The sequence below is a fragment of the Cucurbita pepo genome, chromosome 1 (genome assembly GCF_057944985.1).
Source record: "Cucurbita pepo subsp. pepo isolate OVF chromosome 1, ASM5794498v1, whole genome shotgun sequence".
NCBI classification, from domain to species: domain Eukaryota; kingdom Viridiplantae; phylum Streptophyta; class Magnoliopsida; order Cucurbitales; family Cucurbitaceae; genus Cucurbita; species Cucurbita pepo.
Window position 1 is genome coordinate 4,073,577 of NC_141798.1, and position 10,168 is coordinate 4,083,744.

Consider the following 10,168-nt stretch of genomic DNA (forward strand, 5'->3'; position numbering starts at 1 on the left):
GCAAAATTTACCCCGATAACCTTCCAAACAAGAGTGTATTACCCTCTACCTATAAAAAATGTTATAGAGGTTTACCTTTCTAAGCCAAAGCCTCTTTAAACCAATAATCTACAAATTATCTATTTATTACTTTTTATTATATCAATTTATTACTTTTTATTATATTATGTTCTAAGCTCTACTTTGTTATGATAATGTCATATAATTTTTGTTTGGAACAATTAAATATAGTATATATATGTTTGAATTTTGTATTGTTTTTTTTACATGCACACAGTATTGTTTTTTTTACATGTACACAGTATTGTTTTTTTTAAAGGAAATTTATTAATATAATTGTTTTTTAGTTATTCAATATTTTTTATCCTTTTTTTAATTTTTAATTATCTAATATTTTTTATCATCTTTTTATAATGTAAAACATCATTTTAATTTTAAATATTAATTTAAATCATTCAGGCTCTTGCATCTACTCATAAATAGTTTTAATATATATCTTATAAAAAAATTAATTCTTTATCCAATTTTGAATTATAAATATTTATAAAAAAAAGAATTAATTCTTAAATTCAACCTTAAACTATAAAAATCCATGAAATTGCATATAAGATTATCAAGTTGCATAGAGAGTCATTAAAGTGTCGTTTTGCTGTATCGGTATCTTTTTCTGTATCGATATCTTGATACTTTTATAGCTTATTATAGAAGGATCTGAATTTTCTGGAAGAAAATATAACAAATGTTTGTTTAATTATTCTAAAAATACAAGGAATGTTGTTTAATTATTCTAAAAACCAGTTTAGTCATTTAAGCTATTTTGTCAATAAACTTATTGGAACAACATTCAAATATATAATGGGACATGAAAATTACATCTACTTAATTGAGTTTTTTTTTTTAAAAAATGTTCATAAATTAGAATAAATATATTAAAAATAAGAAGTTTTTTTTTTAAAAAATGTTCATAAATTAGAATAAATATATTAAACATAATTTGTTGTATAACGCTATGATCGAATTAGAATTTGGAATTTGGATTTACCATATTGCCTCATCATTTTTTTACCTCATTTATCACTTATATGCTTTTTGGAAAACATCCAATAAAATGATAAATACAGTATTTTTTCACATTTATTGGATCATGACCATAACTTTTGTTGAAATATGGATAATATAATTTAATGTTACTTTTTTATGCATGATTTATAGAAATGTGAGTGGGATGATGGGGAGGAATAATCAATTTTATTTTTTATGTATGATTTATAGAAATGTGAGTGGGATGATTGGGAGGAATAATCAATGATTTATAGAACATTTTACTCTATTTATTAAAAATTGGTATAATTTTTTTTTTATTATTATTATACAAATAGTTATAAAAAAATTATATATTTAGACATGCAATTAATTTTATATATTTTTAACAAAATATATATATATATATAAACCAAAAACACTCTCATGGTTGAGAATATTAATATTGGTCCAACAAACAAAAATTAAAAACAAAATATTAATATCTGTTCAACAAACAAAAATTAAAACAACATTGTTCCTTAATTTCTCTCTCAATTCGACCTAAAAAAGACTTTCTCCTCCCTAATTTCCCTCATTTATCTTTTTTTTATTATTTGATACCATAATCTATCTAACAAATACATAGGATATGAATGACATCTTGACTCACCTTTCCATAACTTCCATCTCCTCATGTTTCACCCCAAGAATTTTTGATAATCCAATATTTGTTACCGTGCTTATCCATAACCAACGATCATAACAGCATGCCAAAAAAAAGTTTTGATGTCTTTATTTACGAGTTCGGTACCTGATATATTTCCTATAAAAAAAAAGTTATTCTTAAAAACTAAAATAATAATATTTAACTATAATATTTTATTTATTAAAAAAAATTACTTTACTTAGATCTTAGCTCGTTCGTAATTATTATACCGCTAGCTATTGGTTGTTCATCGTTTTTTAAAGTTAGATTTTCAATATTTATTTTTTCATATGCTTCCATCGTGATCAATTGCTCCAATTAATAAAATACATAAGTTATAATATATGAAAAACAAATTAGGTATATGTTAAATGAAAAAAAAAATTAAATTAATCAGTTTGAAAAAAATCTTACCTCGTTAACAATTCCCTCTCTTGGCATTAAACTTGTAATCCTTTTCCTTAGCAATTTCTTTGTTATGGCTTTTCTTACCGTTGATGAATTTTATCAATTCCCTCTCTTCGGATGATGAATTTTATCAAGACGGTTACCATACTATCACTAAGAACTAAAAAAGAAGAGAGGGAATATTTTCGTGCAGTTGAAGAATGGAGGTTTATTTTTTTTTTATTTTTCACTAGTCAAATTTTTTTTTTTTTTTTTTTTTTTTTTTTAAATTGAAGGATGTATGCAGGATTTATATAGTCTCATCGCTCCAATAGAAATGTATGAGGACTCGTGGATGCTTAAAGAGGTTCGAATTTCAGCAAATAAAGCTATCAAACATTACAACATGTAATGTTCTAACTTTCTAGCTATGCCTTTTTTTTTTTTTTTTTTATCATGTGAAAAAGAATTTGTCCACTCATCTTGTAAATGTTTCTTTTATCTTGTCTTTATCTTGTATGGATAGGGAACTAATTTTGAAGTTATATTGTGAAATGTTTTTATCTATAGGGAACTAATTTTGAACTTGTAGAGATTGTGAAGGCGAATCATTCTGGGGCTCGATGTATTACATCACATTTAATGTGAAGCCGATTGGAATCTCGGCAGAATTTCCCCTCATAACCTTCTAAGCTAAAGTTTATTACGCTATTCCTATAAAAGATATTATAGACGTCGAACTTTGCAGCCCAGTTCTTTAATTAGCGAAACCTTCTAAGCTAAAGTTTATTACGCTATTCCTATAAAAGATATTATAGATGTTGAACTTTGCGGTCCAAAGTTCTTTAATTAGCCAAACCTTCCAAGTCAAAGTTTATTACGCTATTCCTATAAAATTCCTATAAAAGATATTATATTCCTATAAAAGATATTATAGAGGTTGATATTTGTAGGCCAAAGTCTTTTAATTAGCGACCAAGCGATCGATCGATAAAACTATTTATTACTTTTTATCATATCATTTTGGTTCGCTACTTATTACTTTTTATTACTTTTTATTACTTTTGCCTCTGTGATAGACCAGCTGATGACCAAGGAGGAAACAAGTATATGATTCCTAACCTGCCAGACCCAAGAAGTAATCAGTTTTATCAATTAAAATTACACACATAAATACTAATTAGGCAAAAACCAAAACCTACGATTCAGCTTCGTTTCTAAGCTACAATCAGGGCAAGAAAGAAAATCTTCGACACCAAAACTTGTAAGCGGATCAAATATAGCTTACCAACGAGGCCATGGAGAATCTGCGAAGTAGAAAAATGCGAGAAATCATTATAAAATACTTCATAATAGGCACTATTACGATAATCAGCTCATAAACCAGAAACGATCAGGGAATACCTCTAAAACAGCTGCAGTTTGAGCAAACTGAAGAGGACGTTCGACGGCATTATATACCTGTTGGTGACCAGATTCCTTCAATTGCTTGACTGAGAAGTAGAACACCTGAACCCTTCAACACCCAAGCAAAATTTTACATTACGAGTAGAAATATGAAGAGGGAAGTGATTGAGAAGGGGGAAGAACTTACCATCCGACGAAGAGAGTCCAGTTGTAGATGGAGAGGTACAGGCGCCGAATAGTTGCCGAAATGGAGAACGATTGAAGATCTGGAGAATCTTATGAGAAAATGAGTACACAGCATTTAGTTGAGCAGCTGAACTATTTCAGTGATTGTCGTCTGATCGTATCGCCCACCTACAGAAGATATCTTCATGATATAATTATGACAAGTGGTACAAATTATCACTTTCATCGTATGGGCTTCATACTTTTCATATTCTGGGCTTCATAGGGCTTTTCATTCATACTTTTCATATTCTGGGCTTCTTAGGGCTTTTCATATTTTTAATGGGCTTCATAGGGACTTTCCATATTTAATGGGGTTTTTCATATTCTTAATGGGCTGGGCTTTTCATATTCTTAATGGGCTTCATATGGTTTTTTCATATTCTTAATGGGCTAGAAAGAAAATAGAGAGAGAGGAGGTAAACGCAGAGAAGAGGGAGGGGGCAGAGTAAATGAGAGAAGATGGTGAGCCATTAATTGCAATTAATTGCTCCATTGATGGCGTCTGTATATTTGGGTGGGCCATTTAATTGCTCAGGTTAATTTCTCTTTTTTTTTGAATCGAAAGGCGCCGGCGACCGTAGCCAAAAATTCGAAGATATGGAGAACGGGACATGGAGCGGATAATCTTCCTACTCTGTTCATCTGATCCACGCCCCCTCTCTAGTTTGAAGAGGAACAGACCTGGATCTGGATAATCTTCCTACTTGCGGTCATCTGATCCACGCCCCTCTCTAGTTTGAAGAGGAACAGACCTGGATCTGGATAATCTTCCTACTCTGTTCATCTGATCCACGCCCCCTCTCTAGTTTGAAGAGGAACAGACCTGGATCTAGATAATCTTCCTACTCTGTTCATCTGATCCACGATCCACGCCCCCTCTCTAGTTTGAAGAGGAACAGATCTGGATCTGGATAATCTTCCTACTGCGGTGATCTGATCCACACCCTACCTCCGGGTAAATGGCAGCTAAAATACGGGTGAAACGGAGAAAGAAGATCTATTTCGGCTATCTGATTCACGTCCAACCTCCTACTTTTGCCAAAAATCAGGAGAAACTGAGAAGGAAGATCTGGAGAATCTTTCTAATACACGCCCCACCTCTCTCATAATCGTGTCGACGTCTGATGTCTCAACTATTTTCTGTACAAATAATCCCTCCGTCTCTCAGTTCCGTCCTCATCCCCTCCAACCATTTGCTCCCTGAGACAAACTACAAACTCTCGATCCCTGAGACAAACTACAAACTCTCGATCGTAGTTGTGCTGGTAAGTATCTGAGACAAACTCGGTTGTGTTTGCGCTGGTAAGCAACTAGACAAACTCTTGGTCGTGTTTACTCTGTTTTTTTTTGTCAGCTTAGTGTTTTTGAACAGTGTTCATTGTTCTTGATATATATACAACTGGTTGTGTATATATATATAATCTAACCATATTTTCAAAATGATTTTATATGTTCTAAATCAAAATGTAAATATCATCTAACCAAATATGTTATAAATCAAAATCATTTTGTAAATATCATTTAACCTTCTAAATCAAAATCATTTTGTAAATATGGTTAGATGATATATATACACAACCAGTTTGATGTATATATATATCAAGAACAATGAACACTATTTAAAAACACTAAGCTACAAAAAAAAAAACAGACTAAACACGATCGAGAGTTTGTCTAGTTGCTTACCAGCACAACCACGATCGAGAGTTTGTAGTTTGTCTCGGGGAGCAAATGGTTGGAGGGGACGAGGACGGAATTGAGAGACGGAGAGATTATTTGTACAAAAAAGAGTTGAGACATCAGACGTCGACACGATTCTGAGAGAGGTGGGGCTGTATCAGAAAGATCGAATCTTTCTTCTCAGTTTCCCCTGATTTTTTGGGAACGTTGGAGGTTGGGCGTGGATCAGACGACCGAAATAGATCTTCTTTCTCGTTTCTCCAGTCATTTACCTAGAGGTGAGGCGTGGATCAGAGGACCGAAATAGGAAGATGACGCAATATCTACCACTATAAAGTGTGCATAGATATGAAAATATTATTACTCAACGAAAGAATACCGATTTAAGAATTAGAAAAAGAATTGGGATCGAATGTTCTAATCTTCATTGATATTCGCGCCTTTAAATAGGATACAAGATACTAAATAATATCTACCAAGAAAATATAAACTAACTAAATCCGGATAATAAAATAAAATATACTACTATTCAAATTCAACTGATTACGATATCTAAGATATATTTCCTAACTAATATATTCTGGAAGATTACGAATATCATATATTCCATAACTAATTTAAACTAAAATAAGTTGCACTAAATTGTGACAGAAGATTATCCAGATCGAGGCCTGTACCTCTTCAGAATAGGGAGGGGGCGTGGATGAGATGAACGGAATTGGAATTATCCACTCCAGCGTGGATCAGATGACCGAAGTAGGAAGATTATCCAGATCGAGGCCTGTTTCTCTTCAGACTAGAGGGGGTGTGGATAAGATGGAATAGGAAGATTATCCACTCCATGTCCGAATGTCCATCTTCAAATCTTTGGCGATGGTCGCCGGGCGCCTTCGATTTTTTGCAATTAAGTGGCCCACCCAAATTTACAGCGCCATCAATGGAGCAATTAATGCAATTAATGGCTCACCATCCTCTCTCATTTACTCCCTTCCCTCTTCTCTGCGTTTACCATCTCTTGGATTCCTTAACCTCTCTCTATTTTCTTTCTAGCCCATTAAGAATATGAAAAACTCCTATGAAGCCCATTAAGAATATGAAAAGCCCATGAAAAGCCTTAGGATGAATATGAAAAACTCCTATGAAGCCCATTAAGAATATGAAAAGCGCATAGGATGAAAAAGCGATAATTTGTACCGCTTGTCATAATTATATCAGAAAGATATCTTCTGGAGGTGGGCGATCCGATCAGACGGCAATAACTGAAGTACTTCAGCTGCTCAACTAAATGCTATGTACTCAATTTTCCAGCGGGATTTTTGGCAACTATTCGGCGACACTAAATGCTATATGCTATGTACTCATTTTCTCATAAGATTCTCCAGATTTTCAATCCTTCTCCATTTCTGCAATGGCGGGATTTTTGGCAACTATTCGGCGCCTGCACCTCTCCATCTACAATTGGACTCTCTTCGTCGGATGGTAAGTTCTTCCCCTTCTCAATCACTTACTTTTTGATATTTCTTGTTATTTCTAAAATTTTGCTTGGGTGTTGAAGGGTTCAGGTGTTCTACTTCTCAGTCAAGCAATTGAAGGAATCTGGTCACCAACAGGTATATAATGCCGTCGTACGTCCTCTTCAGTTTGCTCAAACTTCAGCTGTTTTAGAGGTATTCCCTAATCGTTTCTGGTTTATGAGCTGATTATCATGATAGAGCCTAATATGAAGTCTTTTCTAATTATTTCTCGCATTTTTCTACTTCGCAGATTCTCCATGGCCTCGTTGGTAAGCTATATTTGATCCGCTTACAAGTTTTGGTGTCGAAGATTTTCTTTCTTGCCCTGATTTTATCTTAGAAACGAAGCTGAATCGTAGGTTTTGGTTTTTGCCTAATTAGGTCTTGTGAGATCCCCTGTAACAGCAACGTTACCACAGACAGGTTCTAGATTGTATTTGACTTGGGGCATCTTATGGAGTTTCCCTGAGGTTGAAACCCTTCTTTTTCATTCAATTAGCCATAAATTAGTGTTTATGTGTGTAATTTTAATTGATAAAACTGATTACTTCTTGGGTCTGGCAGGTTAGGAATCACGTACTTGTTTCCTCCTTGGTCATCAGCTGGTCTATCACAGAGGCAAGTACTTTTTTTTTTACTGGAAACCTTAATTCCAAACTTAATTTACTCACTTTAGTTATTGATTATAACCTTTTACAAACCACAAGAGATGATCCAAGATTCTTTTTATAATGAATCTATTCTTATCGGCTTTATGTGTGTGTAACTCCAATGGTTGATGCTTTGTGATAGGCTTCTGATTTTTAGGAATTATGTACATTGTTAACTCAGTTTTTATTGTTAAGTTTGCCGCCCATTGTATATTCTGTGAGATGATAATTTATTAGATCATCACTTCCTCATTCAAATTAGTAGATCTAGACTGAGTTTGACATGATTCGTAGAATTGTGAAAATTTGGTTACTTAATTCTTGCATGTTTAGGAGTGACTTTGAAATGGTCAAAAATCACTTCTTAGTGATTTTGCCATTCCAAACTTACTCTCAAACATGCTTGAGGAGTTTTGAAATGGTTAGGATTACTTTCATCATGTTCAAACCTACTCCAGAACATGCTTTAATCATTCATTCCAAATCAACTTAATGTTTGATTTTACAATTTTCATATCGTACAAATTGATTTTGAGTAATTAAAAACATGTTTCAGAGTGATTTTAAATGCGACAAAAGTGATTTTAACTACCTCAAAGTGTTCTTTTTGAAGTAGTTATAGGAAGAGTTAGATACTTAGAAATTCATTACAAACCAGTCCTAAGTTATGGAAAAAAGTTCCAAAATCTATCTATCAAGGCATACAGTTTCCAAGATGTACCATGGAGACGAATAAACAATTATTGACTTTATGTTGATATGCAATCTGTTGTGGATAAGTTCTATGTTTGGTTTCTTCGTCTTACCCCCAATAGTTGAATGGTACAGTTAAAAGGGAGAAGATGGAAGATTCTCTGAGTTGACTCTTTTTACCAATCTTTGATTGCAGATTATCCGGTATTCATTTTATGGCATGAAGGAGGCGTTTGGTTTTGCACCTTCATTGCTCCTATGGCTAAGGTACTGGCTCTCCTTATGTAGTGGAGTGGAGTACAATTGGTCGGTGTTCTCTGCATCTGTGATATTAAAACTGTTCTCAATTATATCATGTAGGTATAGCACATTCCTCTTGCTGTATGTAACAGGCATCACTAGTGAAGTTGGTTTAGTCTATCTGGCTCTTCCTTACATGAAGGTAAGAAATCCAATGTCATGTTGTACACATGATTCACTCTTACGAATTCAATCCCAAACCGATCTTGGGCATGCTGCGTCGAAGTATACGTCGTTCCATTAGGAAGTTTGTCGTCATTTCAAATTGCAGTGAATGATGGTAATGAGTTGCTTTCAGGAATCTGGGAAGTATTCTTTTAGAATGCCAAACAAATGGAACTTTTCTTTCGGTTACCTCTATGGAGCGATGCTTATTCTTGCAATCTACGTGCCAGGTTCGAGTGGTTCAAGTTCTTGCTGCTTTTCTTTTGCTTATGTTTTTGTATTTGCTCCTTTTGGTAATACAGAAACTGTGTCCTGCAGGAAGTCCACATATGTACCGCTACATGCTTGTTCAGAGGTCAAAAGCTCTCTCAAAATCCAAAAAAGAGTAGGAAAAAATGAAGGTTAATGTTATTTTCCGGTTCAGTTTGTCTTAATTCAGTTTACTTTCCAAATATTTATCCTTAATTTTCATTTTTGATGTGTTTAGTCTCGTTAAGGACATTTTGTTTCCACCCTTAATAAATTTGTCTACAGAGACTGCTTAATCTAACTAGAATTAGTCTAATATGATTGATTTAATTATAATATTAAGATTAATTTGTTATCCTGCTTTTGTGTGATTATTTCCTTCTCCATTTATTAAATGGAAAATAAGTTGAAAAATTATTGTATGTTAAATCATTTATTACTCATTTAATTGTGTTCTATTTATGGTTTTCTCTTTCTTATCGATGTTCATTTATGAATGATGTGTAATTTTGGTTGCAATGAAGGGTTGAAAGGCAAATCAAAATAAATAAATAAATAAGGTTACTTTAAAATGGTATAACGTTCTAACCCAATATAATAAGATTTTTCACTCATTGTCCATTAAAGTATGTAATTTAATTTGCAACCACGTCATAATCAAATGTCTTAATTTGTTTTGAAAATATATCTTTTTTTAGATAAAAAAAGGTTGCAATAGGATGATCTTTAATAAACATTTTAGAAGTAAAAATTTATAAATTTATAGAATAGTTGATGAAAATTAACTTGATTAGTAACTAAAATGTTTGTGTTTGTATAGCAAAGAATGACACTTAGTCTTTTTGTTTAATATTTTAAAATCTTTTTTTATTTATATATGTATGTGCGTATTTTTATTTATGTTTCTTTATTTTGTATGGTTGTGGAACTAATTTTGAAGTTGTAAACATTGTGAAGGTAAATATCATATTGTATAACATATTACATTAAATTTCGTAAATGTATTAGTTTGATCTTTGAATTTCTATGCTATATAGTTTTCTTATGTATTGGTTTTATGTTTGTCTTTTGTATTGCTATTATTGAATACAATAATCTTAAAATATATATATATGAGACTTATTTAATAATGAACTAAATCTTCGGTAATTTGTCTCCTTAACCTT

The 10,168-nt window shown here is 32.5% G+C and overlaps 2 protein-coding genes across 5 annotated transcripts; one reads left to right on the top strand and one right to left on the bottom strand.

Annotated features, from left to right (window-relative positions):
* Positions 1 to 2,566: 2,566 nt before the first annotated feature.
* LOC147793784 (very-long-chain (3R)-3-hydroxyacyl-CoA dehydratase PASTICCINO 2A-like) lies at positions 2,567 to 6,589 on the bottom strand. Of its 3 annotated transcripts, XM_087128753.1 has the most exons (4): positions 3,711 to 6,589; positions 3,521 to 3,625; positions 3,405 to 3,423; positions 2,567 to 3,238 (listed from the first exon to the last, which is right to left on the bottom strand). In XM_087128753.1, exons 1-4 carry the CDS (start codon positions 3,822 to 3,824, stop codon positions 3,234 to 3,236), a joined length of 243 nt encoding a protein of 80 aa, XP_086984879.1. In that variant the 5' UTR covers positions 3,825 to 6,589; the 3' UTR covers positions 2,567 to 3,233. The 3 variants fall into 3 exon arrangements, 2 of the variants coding, with proteins under 2 accessions (XP_086984879.1, XP_086984878.1); XM_087128752.1 differs by lacking the exon at positions 2,567 to 3,238 and having other exon boundaries at positions 3,246 to 3,423; XR_015423062.1 differs by lacking the exon at positions 2,567 to 3,238 and having other exon boundaries at positions 3,264 to 3,423; positions 3,521 to 3,632; positions 3,711 to 6,093.
* Positions 6,590 to 6,673: 84 nt separating this feature from the next.
* Positions 6,674 to 9,303, top strand: LOC147793785 (very-long-chain (3R)-3-hydroxyacyl-CoA dehydratase PASTICCINO 2A-like). Of its 2 annotated transcripts, none has more exons than XM_087128750.1 (9): positions 6,674 to 6,910; positions 6,994 to 7,098; positions 7,196 to 7,214; positions 7,327 to 7,415; positions 7,510 to 7,563; positions 8,485 to 8,555; positions 8,649 to 8,730; positions 8,887 to 8,983; positions 9,072 to 9,303. In XM_087128750.1, the coding sequence occupies exons 1-9, from the start codon at positions 6,722 to 6,724 to the stop codon at positions 9,140 to 9,142; spliced, it is 777 nt and encodes a 258-aa protein (XP_086984876.1). In that variant the 5' UTR covers positions 6,674 to 6,721; the 3' UTR covers positions 9,143 to 9,303. The 2 variants fall into 2 exon arrangements, with proteins under 2 accessions (XP_086984876.1, XP_086984877.1); XM_087128751.1 differs by having other exon boundaries at positions 6,742 to 6,910; positions 6,987 to 7,098.
* The last annotated feature ends 865 nt before the right edge of the window (positions 9,304 to 10,168 follow it).

Coding starts and splice junctions, on each gene's coding strand:
- LOC147793784 (XM_087128752.1), bottom strand. CDS start 3,824: ATGCTGTGTACTCATTTTCTCATAAGATTCTCCAGATCTTCAATCGTT. Junction 3,626..3,710: donor TGGACTCTCTTCGTCGGATG/GTAAGTTCTTCC, acceptor TGAAGGGTTCAG/GTGTTCTACTTCTCAGTCAA. Junction 3,424..3,520: donor AAACTGCAGCTGTTTTAGAG/GTATTCCCTGAT, acceptor TCTACTTCGCAG/ATTCTCCATGGCCTCGTTGG.
- LOC147793785 (XM_087128750.1), top strand. CDS start 6,722: ATGTACTCAATTTTCCAGCGGGATTTTTGGCAACTATTCGGCGACACT. Junction 7,564..8,484: donor TCAGCTGGTCTATCACAGAG/GCAAGTACTTTT, acceptor CTTTGATTGCAG/ATTATCCGGTATTCATTTTA. Junction 8,984..9,071: donor TCTTGCAATCTACGTGCCAG/GTTCGAGTGGTT, acceptor TGTGTCCTGCAG/GAAGTCCACATATGTACCGC.